Source organism: Anolis carolinensis, chromosome X (genome assembly GCF_035594765.1).
Source record: "Anolis carolinensis isolate JA03-04 chromosome X, rAnoCar3.1.pri, whole genome shotgun sequence".
NCBI lineage: Eukaryota > Metazoa > Chordata > Lepidosauria > Squamata > Dactyloidae > Anolis > Anolis carolinensis.
The window spans coordinates 6,980,072-6,999,468 of NC_085847.1; the positions used below are offsets into that span (position 1 = coordinate 6,980,072).

Sequence of the window (19,397 nt, forward strand, 5' to 3'; positions counted from 1 at the left end):
GGCAAAAAGAGGGCCTTCTCTAAGTCACTGTTGTTGCTTCTCTCTCTCAGTTGCAGTCCACTCGGGCCTTTGGACAGCCCTCCTGATCAAGATGAAGCTTGAACCGGTGGACTTCATCACCAAACACCTGGACAAAATCTTTAGCCGAATTACCAATCAGAGCCCCATGACTGAGGTGACTAGAGATGCCTTAAGGCCGTGGTTCTTTGGTTTTATTATTTACTAGCTGTGCCCGGCCACGCGTTGCTGTGGCGAAGTATGGTGGTATGGGAAATAAAGTATTGAGGAACTGGTGGTAGTTAAGGTAAAGGGTAAAGGTGTAGAGTCCAGATAATCCAGTTAAAGCAGATAATATATAAGATTATATGGGTTATATAGCTGTGTGGAAGGGCCTTGAGTCTACACTGCCATCTAATCCAGTTAAAATCTTATAATCTGTATTTTATAAGCAGTGTGGAAGAGGCCTAAGTGAGGCCTAACTCTGCCTGTCCCCTGGGTGAGTGAGTTGCTAGGAGACCAAGTGGGCGGAGCGTAGCCTTCTAACTGGCAGCAATTGGATAAAAACAATTCTTCCTCTCCCTCTAATTAGGACTTTATTTTTCTTTTCTTTTTGTTGTATCAACCTAGAGGCATGGATGATGGGTTGTGTTGTCAATTTTTGAGGTTGTGGGGTGTTTAGTTTTGTTGTTTTGGCGGTCGCCAGGATTCCATCACTCTTTTATATATATAGATTTATTTATTATTTAAGATATTTTGATCTCTGCCTTTCTCCGTAAGTGGTCCCAAGCGGCTGTCTCTCCTCACCCTTTTGGTCTCTCTTGCTCCTCCTGCAGTCGGCCTTGAATGCGGTGGGCATGCTTTCGGTCCTCTCGCCAGGCAGAGTCCTCCCCCAGGTGATCAGCACCATCTCGGTCTCTTTGGAAAACCCAGCCCTGTGCCTGGTGACCCAGGAGGAGTTTGCCATCATGAAGACGCCGGAAGGGGAGCTGTATGACAAATCCATCCTGCACAGGTGAGGGGTTGCGCATTTCCATCCCCAAGGAAACCCTCCCCAACGTCACTTAAAATGAGAAGAGCAGATCAACACTGATGACACGCCATCCAATACATCTGGACTGTGTCTGTCCCCGTAGAGGGTTCCGTTGGCTGCTTCATGTTCGATTTTTAGGAGGATGTAGTTGAAACTACTGCCTGGAAATGACTGATGGGATGATGCTGACGCCTCTCCCATAATATCTTTCAGTGCCCAGCAGGATAGCCTGAAGAAGGCCAACATGAAGAGGGAAAACAAGGCCTACTCTTTCAAGGAGCAGATCATTGAGCTGGAGCTGAAGGAGGTGAGGCCTTGCGTTTTGGATGATGGAGAGCCAGTGAGGCAGTGAATCAAGGAGGATCAGACTCGGATTTATATCCTGCCTTTCTGCTTTGAGGTTGCTCTCTAAGAGTGCATAAAAATATAAATCAAACAAAGCAAAGTTCAGAAATAAAAGTACCACTAAACTCTCAACTCAGTATTAAATCAGTAAGGGATATGCAACATCTATATATATAAAAGAGTGATGGCATCACGGCGATCCACAAAACAACAAAACTACAGGCCCCCCAACCTCGAAATTTGACAACACAACCCATCATCCATGCCTCTAGGTTGATACAACAAAAAGAAAAGAAAAATAAAGTCCTAATTAGAGAGAGAGGAATAATTGCTTTTATCCAATTGCTGCCAGTTAGAAGGCTAAGCTCCTCCAACTTGGTCTCCTAGCAACCCAATAAAACATAATAAAAAAACACTAAAAAATTGATACAATAAAATACTATAATAACAGAAAATAACTAAAAATAATACAAGAAAATAATAAAATATAATAAATAAAAATATAACTTACAATAAAATTAATTAAAAAATGCAAATAACATCAAATAAAAATTACACAACAATTTTTAACCAATACCACCACCACTTGGCCACAGCAACGCGTGGCCGGGCACAGCTAGTTTAATATAAAAAAAGAAGACGGCGTGAGTAATGGCGGATGGGGCACCTCAGATTTTGTGGAGTTTTGCTGGCGCTTCTGCCTTACGTTTGCTGGTCTCTAAACCCAGTTTCCGGTCAGCTCCTCCTTCATCAGTTGAATTTTGAGTTGAGGGTTTTTAATCATCTATCCTGTATTTATCACGATCTTACCATTTGTGTGTGTGTGTGTGTGTGTTTTTTTATGAATAATTTTTATTAAGAGAAAAAAGATTTTGAATACATAATAAGTGGGGGAACAATATAGGATATAGGAAAGCAAGAAAGAAGAATTTTTTAAAAAAAAGTAAAAATAAAAATAAAAAGTATAAAATAAAAATAAAAAGTATAAAATAAAAATAAAAAGTATAAAATAAAAATAAAAAGTATAAAATAAAAATAAAAAGTACAATTTTTGTGTTTTAAATGTAATTTTTTATCCTGTATTGTTGTTTTAATTGATATAGTATATTACTGTTTTATCTTTTTTATATTGTGATTTGTACTACATTGTTTATATTTTGTCCCTATGTTGTTTGGGCCGTTGCCCCATGTAAGCCGCCCCGAGTCCCCGCAGGGAGATGGTGGCAGGGTATAAATAAAGTTTTATTATTATTATTATTATTATTATTATTATTATTATTATTATTATTATTACTATTAATTTCCCCGGTTGCCTCAGTTCGAGGATGTAACAAATGACTCTCACTTGCAGGAGATTAAGAAGAAGAAGGGCATCAAGGAAGAGATCCAGCTGACCAGCAAACAAAAGGAAATGCTGAATGCGCAGCTGGAGAAGGAGTCTCAGACCAGGAAGCAGTTGAAGGAGGCAAGTGGGCAGAGCCATGATAAGCAAGAGCTGGATCTTTAGAGAAGGGGAGTTTGCGTCTTGTGAAGACCTTTCCATGTCTCTGTTGACAACCTTGTGGTTTCTTTATAGATTGTACTAGCTGTGCCCAGCCACGCGTTGCTGTGGCAAAGTATGGTGGTATGGGAAATAAAGTATTGAGGAATTGGTGGTAGTAATGAGGCCCTTTCTACACAGCTGTATAAAATGCACACTGAAGTGGATTATATGACAGCGTGGAGTCAAGATGATCTAGTTCAAAGCAGATAATATAAGATTATAATTGGGTGATATAGCTGTGTGGAAGGGCCTTGAGTCTACACTGCCATATAATCCAGTTAAAATCAGATAATGTGTATCTTATAGGCAGTGTGGAAGAGGCCTAAGTGAGGCCTAACTCTGCCTGTCCCCTGGGCTGAGTGGGTTGCTAGGAGACCAAGTGGTCGGAGCTTAGCCTTCTAACTGGCAGCAATTGTATAAAAACAATTATTCATTTCCCTGTAATTAGGACTTTATTTTTCTTTTCTTTTTGTTGTATGAACGTAGAGGCATGGATGAGGGGTTGTGCTGCCAAGTTTAGTGTTTCTGGGATGTGTAGTTTTGTTGTTTTGTCCTAGGCCGAAATTTCATTACCCTTTTATATATATAGATTTCAGTGTTAACACCTGTGGTGTTTTCTTGCAGCTCGACAATGAGTTGGCGTCAATGCTGGGTCTTCTGGAGGCCGTTGTAGAAAGGAATCCCCCGGGTCTCTCCCAGTACATCCCCGCTCTCATTGGGTCCTTCCTGCCACTGCTCAAATCCCCGCTGGCTGCTCCAAGGGTTAAGGGCCCTTTCCTGTCTTTGGCTTCCTGCGTGATGCCTCCGCGCCTGAAGACTTTTGGTTAGTATGTTGGGGTGGGATTTGAATTTAAAAGGCTATTATTATTATTATTATTATTATTATTATTATTATTATATTTCTTACCTTCCTCACCTCGTGGCTCAAGGCGGGTTACAACATACAGTAGAGTCTCACTTATCCAACACTTGCTTATCCAATGTTCTGGATTATCCAATTCATTTTTGTAGTCAATTTTTTCAATACATTGTGATATTTTGGTGCTAAATCTGTAAATACTGTAATTACTACATAGCATTACTGCGTATTGAACTACTTTTTCTGTCAAATTTGTTGTATAACATGATGTTTTGGTGCTTAATTTGTAAAATCATAACATAATTTGACATTTAATAGGCTTTTCCTTAATCCCTCCTTATTATCCAACATATTCGCTTATCCAACGTTCTGCCGGCCCTTTTATGTTGGATAAGTGAGACTCTAAGGCAAAGGTAAAGGTTTCCCCTGATGTTAAGTCCAGTCATGTCTGACTCTGGGGGTTGGTGCTCATCTCCATTTCTAAGCCGAAGAGCCGGCATTGTCCGTAGACACCTCCAAGATCACGTGGCCGGCATGACTGCATGGAGCGCCGTTACCTTCATCATTGTAAAGATTCTATAAAGACATATATTAAAATGTGTAACTATAAAAGTTACACATTAAAACATATTTCTGTAAAATACATATTAAAAAACAACAGGACTCAAGTTTAAATTTCACGATTAAAACTGGCTGGGCAGGCCTGCCGGAAGAGATAGGTCCTTAGATGAGTTTTAAATTCCAACAGCTCATTTAGCTGTATTATAGAAAAAAGGCCAGTGTGATGTTGTGGCTTGGGAGACCAGGGTTCAAACGTCTTGGCTATTATGGCCTTTTTTTTTGCCATCCTCATGTCACGCCACATGTAGATTGCACAATGTAGATTGTAGACGTCACATTGTAGATTTACAAAATATTTTGGAAGGTGGACTTTGAGCTTTTCTGTGGGTCAATTTTTCATTGATCATTTTATACTTCAGGAAATGAAGTATTCCTAAGATGCTTCTTTTTCCCTTCCCAGGTACCGTCACATGCCATGTGACTTTGCGGATGATAAAACCCAAATGCGATTTGGACGAATCCTGGTGCCAGGAGGATCTGCCTACAGCCGTGAACAGAGTGGTGAACTTGCTGCATGCGCACACAGTGCCGGGACGGATGAGCAGAGGAGAAACAGGTAAGGATTTGCTCCAATTTGTCATAGTGTTGCTGTCTTCTCGGCCGTTCAGTTATTGGCTTCTCTTATGGCTTGTGTTCCATATAATGAAGGATTCCGTTAGGTTTCTGAATCTAAGTTGGGGCCCATAACCCTCCCCATCGGGGAGTCCAGACATTGCATTTTTTCTTCTTTGCAGAGGTGGGTCGATTAGCCTCTGAATGCATCATGCCAAAGCATATCCATACTGTCTGGAAGGCTGCGTCTCTCCTTGGTATATTATTATCCTTTTTTCTCCCCTTTTTCAGCTCCCCATCCATTGCCAGCTCCAGGATTTTCCTTGGTCTTCCCACTCTTGAAAATGGTGCTACTTGAGATTCCCAATGACAGTGAAGAGAAGGAGGAACTCATGGTCAAGGTCCTTCAGACCATCACTGTTCACGCTCAGCTGAGGTCTTCCAACAATAACCAGAACTTGCTCGTGGACGAGGTCAGTGTTTTTGAAGTTTCTGCTTCCCATACGGAAAAGATGTTTGCTCTTGGTGTGACGGTGGATGTGGTTTTTAAAAAATATCCTTCACCATTTTTTAAAAAGTTTTAATTTTGTTAGTTGTTTGATTTTAAAAAAAATAACCCTTCCTATATTTTAATGCTTTTTGCATGCTCTGGTTTTTAACATTCTCGAAGCTGCCATGGGAAAAGTGGGATATAAATGAATGATATGATTATGATTGCCAATTACAACCAATGGTTGTTGATCTTGGTTCCCTGTGTTTGGTGTATGGTTTTTTTTTGTAACGGTGTGTTTTGATATGTGTATTTTATTGTATGTGCTTTATGTTGATACGTTTTGACTTTATTGTGCCCCACCTTGAGCTGTTATTAAAGGCAGGTAGCTAATAATAAAAATACTACTACTACTACTACTACTAATAATAATAATAGATTTACTTTTTCCCCTTCCTCCTCTTTTCCTCTGTTCCCTTGCCAGAATGGTCCTGAGTTACTTCCTCGCACAGACATGCTTCGGCTTTTGGCAAAAGTGATTGGATCGGGCACTCCCCGTTTGCAGGTGGGTCGGCCAGTTGTTCTTGTCGAGAGGGAGGTCCAAGGGCTGTAAGCAGTAAGGCTACACTTCCCATAATCTCTAACCACCAGCTATACCAACCATAGGCATAGGGTTTTGTGGTTACAAAATATTTGGAAGGCATTGCGTTGACTATCCTTATCATTGGTGAGTTGGCCAAGTGGGTGCTGTTGCCCCTTCCCCATCTGTATAAAAGTCTTCTTCTTCCTCAGGTGTTGGCTTCTAATGCGCTCACAGCCCTGTGTGCGAGCAGCAGCGGAGAAGACGGGTGCGCCTACGCGGAGCAGGAGGAAATTGATGTGCTGCTCCAGGCCCTTCAGTCTCCCTGCATGAATGTCCGGGATGCAGCGCTCCAGGTCAGTCGGTCCTCCTTTCTCAGTTGGACACAGGATGGGACCTGGGCATGGATCTTTACATCCATCTCATTTTAGTTTTGGAAACAGCCAGGATTAGAGAGATGTAGGGATTTTTTAAATAGGTCTCTTTGGAGAACTTTGTAATCCATTTCGGGAGCAATTATGGGGAGCGTACCTCTTGGTTCCAAGTTCTGCGAATAGCCCATTATTTTACAACAAGGAAGTCCCTCTGATCCGACGATTCCTGTTGTTGCCTTTCCTGATTTGGTCTCTTTTTGGTCTTCAGGGCTTGATGGAACTGCAGATGGTGTTGCCCACCCCAGACAGCGACGAGAAGAATGGGCTGACCCTCCTGCGCCGTCTCTGGGTGGTGAAGTTTGACAGAGACGAAGAGATTCGACGATTGGCAGAGAGGCGAGTCAACCATTTCTGGCATTCCCTGTGCCTTCAAAGGGATCTGATCTTGTCCAATTCAGAAGTTGACACTCCCGCTCCTCCCAAGAGGCCGGGTTCTTTCTCTGGAGGATGACCACCCGGCTTCCTTCCCTGTGCAGGTTGTGGGAGTCGATGGGCTTGGAGCTGCAGCCCGATCTCTGCTCCATCCTCATCAAAGACGTCATCCACTATGAGGAGGCGGTGCGTCAGGCCGGTGCGGAGGCGCTTTCCAAGAGCGTTGAGCTGTATCAAAGCCAAACCAGGGACGTGATGACCAAACTTATGGAGATTTATCAGGAGAAACTCTATGTAAGCTATGGGCAGTGCTGGAGCATCTCGGAGGTACCTGGAGAGTCTAGGGATTCCCCAAAAAGTTGTGTAAAAGTTGTCTTTCGAAGCTCCCAACCCAGAGGGGAAAGCACGGTCCAGGAAAAAATATTTCAGAGGTGTGAGTGGTTTCCTCCTTTCATGGTGATTTAATATAAATATGTCATGTTTCCTTCACTTCCTCAGAGGCCTCCACCTGTTTTGGATGCTTTGGGACGTGTCATCTCAGACTCTCCGCCTGACCAATGGGAAGCCAGGTAGTAATAATAAGGATCATGATAATAATGATAGTAACACTATGTAACAAAATTTGAAAACCAGTTCCTGGTTTGAAAGTGTTATTTCTGGTTTAATTGTGCGGGCCTTACTTACTCTGGTTTGAAACACTTTTATCATCCCAGGGGGAAAGTATAAGATGTAATGGGTGAACAGCACTGTATTCTTACAGGTGTGGCATTGCCTTGGCCCTGAACAAGCTCTCTCAGCACTTGGACGGTTCCCAGGTGAAGCCTCTATTCCAGTTTTTTGTGCCGGACGCCCTGAACGATCGTCACCCTGAGGTCCGGAAGTGTATGCTGGATGCGGCCCTCTCCGCCCTGAATACCCATGGCAAGGTAGGCTCAAACCCAAGGGAAGAATGTGGATGTCTTCCTAGTCAAGAGAGTTGGTGGAGCTCAGCAAATCTTTCCCATCTTCGGCGTAATTTCTGTATATGCTTCTCTCTTGGGGAATGTGGCGTTCTGTTGATCCTGGCCCGCAACATGGTGTGCGTTCTGATTTTCAGGACAGTGTCAATTCCCTCCTGCCTGTGTTTGAGGAGTTCCTCAAGAATGCCCCCAACGATGCCAGCTACGATGCCGTCCGGCAGAGCGTGGTCATCCTGATGGGCTCTCTGGCCAAACATTTGGACAAGAACGATCCCAAAGTGAAACCGATTGTGGCCAAACTGATAGCGGCACTTTCTACTCCGTCCCAGCAGGTAACCTTCTTGATCCTGCTTCGTAAAGTCCATTCTATAAGGCCATGGATGTGAAAGTGCACTTTGCGTATCAGGCTTGTAGGAAAGTCTTAGTCAGTGGCCAACGTCTTGTGGTGTTTTCCTGTAGGTCCAGGAGTCGGTGGCTAGCTGCCTTCCTCCTCTGGTCCCGGCCATCAAGGACGACGCGGGAGGAATGATCCAGAAGCTGCTGCAGCTGCTTCTGGAGTCGGACAAATACGCTGAGCGGAAGGGAGCTGCCTATGGACTGGCCGGCCTGGTAAAAGGGTTGGGCATCCTCTCCCTCAAGCAGCAGGAAATGATGGCTAAGCTGACGGACGCCATCCAAGACAAGAGGAACTTCCGGCGGCGAGAAGGTAAATGGATGGCTGCCCACTTCATTCTGACCACCAAACAAGGCTACTTTGTCCTTTGTAGGCGAAAGCGCTTGTAAAACTACAGCTCCCATGATGCCATAACATTAAGCAATGACAGTTCAGGTGGCGTCAAAATGCATTAATTTGACAATATAGACACACCTGCAGTCTCAGTCACCTATGCGCCCTCTGCCCAAAATATGTTACTGGCTAGCCTTTTCACCAAACCTAATTCTGCTATGATGAAAATTTTCTTATTCACATTTTAGGGGCATTGTTTGCCTTTGAGATGCTCTGCACCATGCTGGGGAAGTTGTTTGAGCCCTACGTGGTCCACGTCTTACCCCACTTACTGCTCTGTTTCGGAGACGGGAATCAGTACGTCCGAGAGGTAAGAGGCTCTCAGGTGTTCACAAGATGACAGAAGTGTTTGCACAGAGAAACCAGTCAGTCTTCCAGATCATCTTGGGTTTATTGTTTACACAAACAAGTACACTAGCTGCCTCCCAGAGTCTCAGAATTGGTCTTAACATATTGAGAATGTTGTTTCTTTTGCTTTCCTTGAGGCCGCAGACGACTGTGCCAAAGCCGTGATGAGCAACCTGAGTGCCCATGGAGTGAAGTTGGTGCTGCCGTCCTTGTTGGCGGCCCTGGAGGAAGAGTCTTGGAGAACTAAAGCTGGTAAGAAGCAGGGCTGGGTAACTTTGGCAGGCCAACCGTAACTTCCCCGGTCTGCTCTGAGCAGATATATGTGAGGAACCAACTCCCTCTTGCCTTGCTGCGTCTCCTGCTGATGTTCTGCTCCTTCGCTCGTTGGCCAGGGTCGGTGGAACTGCTGGGGGCCATGGCCTACTGCGCTCCCAAGCAGCTCTCCTCCTGCTTGCCAAACATCGTGCCAAAGCTCACAGAGGTGCTCACCGACTCCCATGTGAAGGTCCAGAAGGCCGGGCAGCAGGCGCTTCGGCAGATTGGATCGGTTATCAGGAACCCTGAGATCTTGGGTAAGACTCTCTGTTGGGTGTGTGGCATAGAGTAGTGTTGTCCTTTGGCTCAGGAATGGATCAATCCCAACAATGTCAAGTAGGGTTAGAGTGTTCGACCAGGATGTGGGAGATCTAAGCTCAGCCAGGTCTCATCATGAGTCTGTCCCTTTCTCCTTCCAGCCATTGCACCGGTTCTGCTGGACGCCTTGACAGACCCTTCTCGAAAGACCCAGAAGTGCCTCCAGACCTTGCTGGACACCAAGTTTGTCCACTTCATAGATGCGCCTTCCCTGGCCCTCATCATGCCCATTGTCCAGAGGGCGTTCCAGGATCGTTCCACGGACACCCGGAAAATGGCTGCCCAGATCATTGGGAACATGTATTCTCTGACGGATCAGAAGGTAAGCCAGAGCTCTGAATGGTTGATTTTCTTACCATGGAATCTGTGGCTGGAGTTGATGGGAGTTGTAGTCCAGATGGAGGGCTATTAAGGAGCCCCCGTCCCTCATAAGATGACAGTTCCAGGTCCAGCAATGTTGGAAATGTAACTGCTCTTTGCAAGCAGTGCAAGTGTGCCCGCCGTGCTGGAACATCCTCAAAGTCCAGTTGTACAAACTCCACATTGTATTTTGTGTCACTTTCTTCCATCCCTGTTTGTTCCAGGATCTGGCTCCTTACCTGCCCAGCGTGACCCCTGGGTTGAAAACCTCCCTGCTGGACCCCGTGCCTGAGGTAAGCCGCCTTCCTTCAGTTTCTGCCCTGGTTGTTCCTGTTGGGATCCCTCTGACCCTTTGATCCTCTGACTCCCAGGTGCGCACCGTCTCGGCCAAGGCCCTGGGAGCCATGGTGAAAGGGATGGGCGAGTCTTGCTTCGAGGACTTGCTGCCTTGGCTGATGGAAACCCTGACGTACGAGCAGAGTTCGGTGGATCGGTCAGGAGCCGCGCAAGGCAAGGACGCCATTCTAAACACCAGTGGGCTTGCTGTTCTGTAGAGTTGGCGAGAGGAGGACTCCACGTGACAGGGTTGCCTTGGCTTTTTTCCAGGTCTGGCTGAAGTCATGGCTGGCTTAGGGGTGGAAAAACTGGAGAAGCTTATGCCGGAAATCGTGGCCACTGCAAGCAAAGTGGATATCGCCCCTCACGTTCGGGATGGCTATATTATGATGTTCAACTACTTGCCTATTACCTTTGGCGAGAAGTTTACACCTTACGTTGGCCCTATCATACCTTGCATCCTTAAGGTGCGTCATTTGGGGGGCAGATGTGGGAGCATTTCCAGGGGGGATGAAAGGGAGCAGAGGGGTTCAAAACATGGACTTCTAGTCCATCATTCCCTTGGCCTCTGTTCTGCTTGAGTAACGCCATTTTGCAATGATGATTTGTGATTTTATGGATGTATTTTAACTGCGTTGAGCCGTAAGGATAGATGACTTATAAATAAATAAGTCATCATCATAATTAATCGTAATTATTCTTATTATTGTTAATTCTCTTAGGCACTAGCAGATGAGAACGAGTTTGTGCGAGACACAGCCCTGCGTGCTGGACAGCGGATCATCAGTATGTATGCGGAGACCGCCATTGCCCTCCTCCTGCCTCAGCTGGAACAAGGCCTCTTTGATGACCTTTGGAGAATTAGGTGAGCTATGTCACCCTGTGTACATGGCTTCTGTGTAAATGAGAAGAAGAAGGCCTACACAATGGCCAACCGTCCTCCTCTTTTCTCCAGGTATAGCTCCGTTCAACTGCTCGGAGACCTCCTCTTCCATATCTCTGGAGTCACTGGGAAAATGACAACAGAAACGGCCTCTGAGGATGACAACTTTGGGACAGCCAAGTCCAACAAAGTGAGCCTTCTGGTGTTCTGGCTCCAGCTTGAGTGCTGGGAGGGGCCTGGATAGTGATATAAACTGGAAATTAATTCAATGAGTTGTTTGCAAGTTGGATGTTGGTAACTTGGGGACTGCCTGTATTTTTTAAAAACTCCGGTGTCCTGTGGAAAGTGCAGTTGCTTCCTATTGTTTGCCCTGTCGGGGAAGAACTGAACAAGAAGAGCATCGCTGGCGTTAGATCTCCAGGGAAGGCTTTGGGGGAAAATGACAAGCCTTTCCTGCTGAAGTTCTCTTCCGAATGTTCTCCGCAGGCGATCATCAGTGCGCTTGGAGTGGAGCGGAGGAACCGGGTGCTGGCCGGCTTGTACATGGGCCGCTCGGATAACCAGCTGGCGGTGCGGCAGGCCTCCTTGCACGTCTGGAAGATTGTCGTCTCCAATACGCCTCGCACGCTGCGCGAGATTTTGCCCACCCTCTTTGGCCTGCTCTTGGGATTCTTAGCCAGCACCTGCGCGGACAAGAGAACAGTTAAGATTTTTAGCTAACTATCTTCGTTCTTGCTACATCTGGTATCGTACAATATGTATTCATCTACATGTATCATGATCTCCATGGTCTGTTCGCATAAGAACTCTTTCTTCTTGTTCATTACCTTTGGTGAAAAGTATATGTCTTGTGCTGGCCTTATTGTGCCTTGCATCCCGAAGTTGACGTTCAAACATGGCTTTCCAGAGCACCTCAAACAGTTTCAGATTGACTCACCTCCAGTTTTTGTCGGCAGATTGCCGCACGCACGCTGGGCGACCTTGTCCGAAAGTTGGGTGAGAAGATTCTTCCAGAAATCATCCCCATTTTGGAGGAAGGGCTGAGGTCCGAAAAGAGCGACAAGAGGCAAGGCGTTTGCATTGGCCTGAGCGAGATCATGAAGTCCACCAGCCGGGATGCGGTAAGTTTCTCCCCACAGCTGCAGGAACTGGAAGGCTGATGGGGTGTGTCATGAATCCTTGAAGGCCAAAACATCTGGGGAGGGACCCACAGGTTGAGAACCCCTGCTCGAGAGCCTGGTTTCCTTCAAGCTCCACCAGAGAGGGACATCTTGCTGTGATCTCCGCCTCATCCTTTCAGGTCTTGTGCTTCTCCGAGTCCCTGGTTCCCACCATGCGCAAAGCCCTCTGCGATCCTCTGGAAGAAGTCCGGGAAGCAGCGGCCAAGACCTTTGAGCAGCTTCACTCCACAATCGGGTACCAAGCTCTGGAAGACATCCTGCCTTACTTACTGAAGCAGCTGGTAAGTGCCAAATGTTGAGTGCAGGGAACATGGGAAGACCGTTGCCTTTGTGCATCTCTCACGGGGCTTAGATCAGAGCTGGAGATCCTATGGTCCTCCAGATGTTGGTGGACTACAGTTCCCATCTCTTTGTGAACGGCCTGTTGGATGCTGGCTCTCTACCGTTGGCTACTAAGATTTCAAGGAAACATGGCTGTTGTTTGTGCCTGTCCCTTCTCTCCCCCCCAGGAGTGCGATGAGACATCTGAGTTTGCTCTGGATGGCCTGAAGCAGGTGATGGCTGTGAAGAGCCGGGTGGTGCTGCCTTACCTGGTGCCAAAGGTACAATGCGGAAACGCCTTTTCTCCATCTTTCAAACGTCGCTTTTTCTCCTTGGTGGCAGGCATGCAGCCTCTTTTTAGCAAGTGACATGTTTCAGTGGATTCCAAGATGTCCTTGCAGAGGCACCGGTTGTTTTTCCCGTCCCAGTGTCCGACCCCTTCCGTTTTGTCCTCACGATGATCCTCTTATGAGGTTCATTTTGGAAACGGCAGCTGGCCTGTCATCAGCCAATGAGCATCATGGCTGAGCAGGGATTTGAATGTGACTCCCTCCCCAGCTGGATGCCCACACTCAACAAAACAGGAAAGGTCAGGAAAGCAATAACATACTGCATTGGTAGAGTCGTACAAAAATAAAATTTCACATGATCAGCAAACAGAATGCAACCCCTTCTTTTTCGGGAGGCTGGCTGTTTGCGGGCGTGCTCTCCAGAAGAGGGTGCTCTGCGGAGCTTTTCCTATTTATATTTGGAGCCACCCAAACCTGGCTAGAAGTATTTTGCTGCTGGAAAACACCCACACAGACTTTTGCCAATTGTTTTGACCTCAGAAGAGAACAAGAAGGCTTCCCGATGCAGTTAATCTTGGTTTGACCTTTTGTATCCCCATAAGGGCACTTTTTTCTTTGTGCTTGGTGAGGAATTAGCCTCCTATTTGGTGACCTAAAGCATCCACCTGAGAACTCATTTCCCCTCCTGTATGTATGTATTCATTAGAAAGCTGTATCCCAAAGTCTGATGTGCCTAGGCGGTGGTCCTAGTGTCTTTCCAAAGAATGCAGGCCCCTTTGTTTCTTTCTCTCTCGTTTCCTTTAGCTGATCTCCCCTCCCGTCAACACGCGGGTCCTGGCTTTCCTCTCTTCGGTGGCTGGCGATGCTCTCACCCGGCACCTGGCTGTCATTTTACCCGCCATGATGTCGGCGCTGAAGGAGAAGCTTGGGACAGCCGAGGAACAGCAGGTGAGGTGGTTTGGACACAGGAATGGAGCAAGGACCATAGGAGAAGAAGGGCAATGTGGCCATCTTTGCATCTCGCAAATGTTTTGTGCCATGTCTAGTGGGCCATGTGTAGTTGTTGGACGCTTTAGATCATTACTGTGACCTTTAAACTGTTGCCAGTTGCTTCATACATGTCTGTTGAGTGTTAAGGATAAATCTCACCCTTAAGAGGACTTGGAACAGTTGGGAGAGGAAAGGTTTAGGCCAGAGTGGAAGGTCCGAAACGAATGACTCCCCAGCATGTTGGGCTTGCAACGCTTACACTGGGAAATGCCTCTGGACTTTTCTAGGAGATGTCCAACTGTCAGACTGTCATCCTCTCTGTGGAAGATGAGGCTGGGCAGAGGATCATCATTGAGGATCTCCTGGATGCCACCCGGAGCCCCGAGGTGGGGATGCGTCAGGCGGCGGCCGTCATCCTCAACATCTACTGCTCCAAGACCAGAGCCGACTACACGGCCCACCTGCGCAACCTGGTTTCAGGCTTGATCCGGCTCTTCAATGACTCCAACACCGTGGTCTTGAACGAAAGTTGGGATGCGCTGAATGCCATCACTAAGGTAGGACTTGTTTCGGAAAGAACAAGGCAGCTGGACTTGCTTGGTGTGGGCCCCCCGGTTAGCAGATTAGGGCTTGCAACTCTTTAAGGCCAACTTGTTTCCTGGGCCTTCATATTCTGGATTTCGGGCTGCCTTTGCAGAAATTGGATACTGCCAACCAACTGGCTCTTATTGAGGATCTCCACCGGGATATTCGCATGGTGGGGAATGACGTCGGTGGAGGGCACCTCCCTGGATTCTGCATTCCTAAGAAGGTAAGAGCTGAGAGAAAACTGGGCCCTTGGAGCATTGAGGTCAAGGGTGGCCTTATTCCTCCTTGCTGCTTCCTCTTTCCCATTGGTGGGACCAAGAAGAACCTGGTGGCAAGTCCCGCTTCTCCTGTCCCGCAGGGCGTGACCTCCATCCTTCCTGTGCTGCGGGAAGGAGTCCTGACAGGCAGCTCGGAGCAGAAGGAGGAGGCCGCCAAGGCGCTGGGCCTAGTGATCAAGCTGACCTCGGCTGACGCCCTGAAGCCTTCTGTCGTGAGCATCACAGGGCCCCTCATCCGCATCTTGGGCGACCGCTTCAGCTGGAACGTCAAGGTGGCCCTGCTGGAAACGTTGAGCCTTTTGCTGGCCAAGGTGAGCGAGCAACGCCTCTCCGGATGCAAAGCATGGCATCGTTTTATTAATGGATTTTTTCCGAGCTTTTATGAAATCAATTGTACCTGCAAGTTCTGTGTAGAAGAACAACCAAACACCCACTAGGAAGCAATTGGTGAAATCAGTGGCATAATCCAGGTTTCATTAACAGGTCAAATGCCAAAGATGCGGTGTGCTTCTCTCTCCCCCCCCCCCCCCCCCCATTTGCAGGTGGGCATTGCCTTGAAGCCGTTCTTGCCTCAGCTGCAAACCACCTTCACGAAGGCCCTGCAGGACCCCAACCGCGTGGTACGCCTGAAGGCGGCCGATGCCCTGGGGAAGCTGATCAGCATCCACGCCAAGGTGGACCCGCTCTTCACGGAATTGCTGAACGGCATTCGAACCAGCGAGGACTCTGGCATCAGGCAAGTGGGGTCTTGGGGAGGGGAGCCTCATGGTTGGTGGGGTGCGGGAAGAGGCCGTGTCCTATTTCTGCTGCAAAACACACACGCAGTTGTACAGTATTTAGCAAAGATGGTTGGTGTGCACATTCAATCTTTTGGATTCACTAGTTCAGTCATCACGAGAAGTCTTTTGGAAATCTTCCTGACTATTCCTTGTGGTTTCTCAGGGACACCATGCTGCAGGCATTACGCTTTGTGACCCAAGGGGCCGGCGCCAAAGTGGATGCCGCCGTCCGGAAGAACATCACCACCGTGCTCCTCGGCATGCTGGGACACGATGAGGTACGGCTTGGCCAGAAAAGGTGGCCTGCACTTCACTGGAATGGTGCAGAGCTCAGGGCTAAAATCCTGGGGTTTGCAAGCAGCAGGTCTCAGGTGGCATCAGGTGGGAGCCTCTTTCTTCTTGGGCTTTGTCCGTCTCCGTCTCATGCTCCCCCCTCTCCCTTCCCGATGCACAGGATGCCACCCGCATGGCCTCGGCCGGCTGCCTGGCGGAGCTGTGTGCGGTTCTGACCGACGACGAACTCGGCAACGTTCTCCAGAATCATCTGCTAGGTACGTTTTGGCAGCAGGAGGAAAACAACATCCTTCCTCCCTTCTGTTGGAGGAAGTGAACACGATGCTGTTTCAGATGGTCGCCGTATCCACAGCGACAGCATGCCAGGGATGGATTTCCATTGGAGCAGTCTAGTGTAACGTGGGTTTTTATTTTCATTTCAAAGGGGAAATTGCCAACAGCCAATAATGAACGTTTTTGGCATGCGGTCCTTTTTTTTTTTTGTAAGTTACAAACAGTACCAAAGAATCCCAAGGTTTGTCAAAATAACAAGCCCAGATGATGATTTCCCTCCTTTCCTGGCGTGTTCCAAGAATACAAAATAAATAGTGTTATCAAGCCAACCAGTAATAGGTGGCAGATGTTTGCTTTTCCAGAAAGTTGCTACTCCTAATGTACCAACTGTTGCGCCAGCTGCCACTGAAACCACCGATAATAAAATCAGATCCCTCGGAAACTTGGCAGGGCTTCCAGGTCTAAGCCTGGCAAAAGTGCCATGAGGCTTTCCTGGGGCAATGGAGTCCACCATCACTTGTAGAAAAGGGGGGTCTCCATGCTAGGGACACTGGATTTGGAAGGCAGTTCAATGTCCTTACTTCCTCTGAACCCCATGGTGCAATTGAGTAGAGGTAAGATGCCGTCTTGCTATCTGTGATGTCCACGATGTTGTTGAAGTCTGTTGGATCTTGAAATCATGGTGGGAAAGGCCAGCTAGGAAGTCTGAGAAACCCTGTCCTGGAGGGGCAAGGCCCACGTCAACAATAAGAGGAGACGTATCAGGAAGGAGGGGAGGCTCAATGCAAGCAGGAGGGGATCCTGCTCTCACCTCGGTGCCACACTCGGTGACTCCCTTCTTCTCCTTCCACAGCGGATGTCTCTGGCGTCGACTGGATGGTGAGGCACGGACGCAGCATGGCGCTTTCGGTGGCGGTCAACGTGGCTCCGAGCCGAGTCTGTGCCCCCAAATTCAGCAACAGCGTCCACGAGATGATTTTTAGCAATACCCTTGCTGACCGGGTAAGTAGGAACATCTAATTCTGGAAGATTTCTTTAGGGCTTCTCCTGATGATCTTGGGAAGAGAATTGATGCCTTGTGAACAACGCTAAGTCGTGCTTAAAATCCACAAAAGACTCGGTCGGCCCCCGTCTGAGAGATCTTCCACTTAGCTCTGATCATTTTCCCAAGGTTTGCTGCAGCCACTTGGAAATACTCCAGTGGTAACGTTGCTATTGATTTCTGTGTTCCAGATCCCAATTGCCATTAGTGGCCTCAGAGGGATGGGTTTTCTTATGAAGTATCACATAGAGTCAAACGAGGGGAACTTGCCTCCCAAACTCTCCACTCTTTTCATTAAGGTGAGTCTCCAAATAATCTTTCTAATAACAATAGTTGTTTTGCAAACTATATTCACACTAGCTGTGCCCGGCCACGCGTTGCTGTGGCAAAGTGGTGGTGGTATTGGTTAAAAATTGTTGTGTAATTTTTATTTGACGTTATTTGTATTTTTTTATTAATTTTATTGTAAGTTATATTTTTATTATATTTTATTATTTTCTTGTATTATTTTTAGTTATTTTCTGTTATTATGGTATTTTATTGTATTAATTTTTTTAGTGTTTTTAATTATTTTTTAGTGTTTTTTATTATTTTTTATTGGGTTGCTAGGAGACCAAGTTGGAGGAGCTTAGCCTTCTAACTGGCAGCAATTGGATAAAAGCAATTATTCCTCTCTCTCTAATTAGGACTTTATTTTTCTTTTCTTTTTGTTGTATCAACCTAGAGGCGTGGATGATGGGTTGTGTTGTCAAATTTCGAGGTTGGGGGGCCTGTAGTTTTGTTGTTTTGTGGGTCGCCGTGATGCCATCACTCTTTTATATATATAGATGTCGAGACTGTCAGGACTGATGCTTGTCTCTTGGTTCCCTGCAGTGTCTCCAGAACCCTTCCAGCGACATCAAACTAGTTGCGGAAAAGATGATTTGGTGGGCCAACAAAAGCCCGCTCCCGCCCTTGGAGGCCCAGGCGGCAAAGCCCATCCTCAAGGCCCTCTTGGACAACACGAAGGACAAGAACACCAGCGTCCGGGCCTACAGTGACCAGGCCATTGTCAACCTCCTGAAGATGCGAGAGGGAGACGAGCTCCTGCAGGTAGGGACCCCTTCCCCCGCTTTCCACAGGGCTGTTTCTGAGCTCAGGACACAGCGATGGGCCAAAGCCGACCCAGGCCTGAATTTCGCTGTGAATCCTTTGCCCTTTTTTGCAGGCTGTCTCCAGGATCCTGGATGCCGCCAGCCTGGAGCTGCTGAATGAGAGCTGCCGCCGCTCCCTGAAGAAGCTGGCCAGCCAAGCCGACTCCTTTGAACAGATTGACGACACCATCCTGACGTGAGCCAAGCCCGCCCTGGGACCCGCCGCAACTGGCCTCAGAGTTACAAACCTGACGGAGACGTTTTTATTTTTGAAAATGCTAATACTGATGGGAGCCGACTTTAAGGGAAAAGGGCTTCCAAGTATTTTAATAAAGAAATATACCAGAATAGCCTTAATTAGAGTTCTGCTTAAAAGAGGTGGGGAAAAAAGAATGGATTTCCCCCTCCCCTTTTTGGAAATTTGGTGGTTGGTTCGGTGGGCGTTTCTCCTCTCTGGGCTCAAAGCGCTGTTTCTACTCTGCATCAAGTGGGGGTTGTAATCCTGGGAAAGTCAAGCGGTTTGTTGTGGCTCTGAAGGCGGACGCTTCTGCAAATCAAACTATTTCAAGAGCCTTGGAAATTTAGAGGCAAAAGGGGGATGAAAAGCAAGCTGTTTGATTGGCAGTTTAATAATAAAAAATACTTTGAACGTTACTCTGGTGCTAGAGTATTATTTCAGCCCTCCAACCCACTTGCTCTGATGTCGGTTGATATGGATTGGCTGCCACTCACAAAAAAATCCACCATTCTTTGCTTGCAGAATTCAGTGATGTGACTCCAAGCTCTTGGAAGTGGAGCTATTTTCAGCCTGGGCTTCTGCAAGACTCCCCTTTTGCCGTTTGTGGAGTAGAGAGATACCGAGATTTGTGACCATATTATGGTCCTGTGTACCTGCTTCCCTAGGATCCCATCTCCCACCAGTCCAACTCTGAAACATTATTTCGTACTTAGGTCCTTCTTGCCAACTTAAGACATAGGCTGGCACATAGTGAAGGAGGCCCAATCTGTGCCCAGGTACTCAATAAAAATCCTCCATTCTTCAAAACATAATCGGGAGTGCATCAACAGGGCATCATATGATCAACGGCCACTTTGA

The 19,397-nt window shown here is 47.2% G+C and overlaps 1 protein-coding gene across 1 annotated transcript in view; it reads left to right on the plus strand.

Annotated features, from left to right (window-relative positions):
- Nucleotides 1–18,955, plus strand: part of gcn1 (GCN1 activator of EIF2AK4) — a 31,007-nt gene extending 12,052 nt beyond the window's left edge. The window contains exons 20-58 of the mRNA XM_003225994.3: nt 51–175; nt 834–1,012; nt 1,244–1,337; nt 2,727–2,840; nt 3,543–3,741; nt 4,799–4,954; nt 5,242–5,423; nt 5,925–6,005; nt 6,233–6,376; nt 6,663–6,790; nt 6,931–7,120; nt 7,325–7,395; nt 7,587–7,752; nt 7,923–8,117; nt 8,245–8,491; nt 8,761–8,882; nt 9,058–9,172; nt 9,313–9,492; nt 9,655–9,875; nt 10,138–10,206; nt 10,285–10,423; nt 10,520–10,716; nt 10,972–11,114; nt 11,205–11,322; nt 11,619–11,834; nt 12,089–12,253; nt 12,433–12,594; nt 12,823–12,915; nt 13,729–13,872; nt 14,202–14,471; nt 14,612–14,725; nt 14,861–15,091; nt 15,323–15,516; nt 15,723–15,837; nt 16,014–16,110; nt 16,980–17,128; nt 17,360–17,467; nt 18,042–18,260; nt 18,376–18,955. Of these exons, the coding sequence (XP_003226042.2) occupies nt 51–175; nt 834–1,012; nt 1,244–1,337; nt 2,727–2,840; nt 3,543–3,741; nt 4,799–4,954; nt 5,242–5,423; nt 5,925–6,005; nt 6,233–6,376; nt 6,663–6,790; nt 6,931–7,120; nt 7,325–7,395; nt 7,587–7,752; nt 7,923–8,117; nt 8,245–8,491; nt 8,761–8,882; nt 9,058–9,172; nt 9,313–9,492; nt 9,655–9,875; nt 10,138–10,206; nt 10,285–10,423; nt 10,520–10,716; nt 10,972–11,114; nt 11,205–11,322; nt 11,619–11,834; nt 12,089–12,253; nt 12,433–12,594; nt 12,823–12,915; nt 13,729–13,872; nt 14,202–14,471; nt 14,612–14,725; nt 14,861–15,091; nt 15,323–15,516; nt 15,723–15,837; nt 16,014–16,110; nt 16,980–17,128; nt 17,360–17,467; nt 18,042–18,260; nt 18,376–18,501 (5,978 nt within the window). The 3' untranslated portion in view covers nt 18,502–18,955. The remainder of the gene's footprint in view (nt 1–50; nt 176–833; nt 1,013–1,243; nt 1,338–2,726; nt 2,841–3,542; nt 3,742–4,798; nt 4,955–5,241; nt 5,424–5,924; nt 6,006–6,232; nt 6,377–6,662; nt 6,791–6,930; nt 7,121–7,324; nt 7,396–7,586; nt 7,753–7,922; nt 8,118–8,244; nt 8,492–8,760; nt 8,883–9,057; nt 9,173–9,312; nt 9,493–9,654; nt 9,876–10,137; nt 10,207–10,284; nt 10,424–10,519; nt 10,717–10,971; nt 11,115–11,204; nt 11,323–11,618; nt 11,835–12,088; nt 12,254–12,432; nt 12,595–12,822; nt 12,916–13,728; nt 13,873–14,201; nt 14,472–14,611; nt 14,726–14,860; nt 15,092–15,322; nt 15,517–15,722; nt 15,838–16,013; nt 16,111–16,979; nt 17,129–17,359; nt 17,468–18,041; nt 18,261–18,375) is intronic.
- The last annotated feature ends 442 nt before the right edge of the window (nt 18,956–19,397 follow it).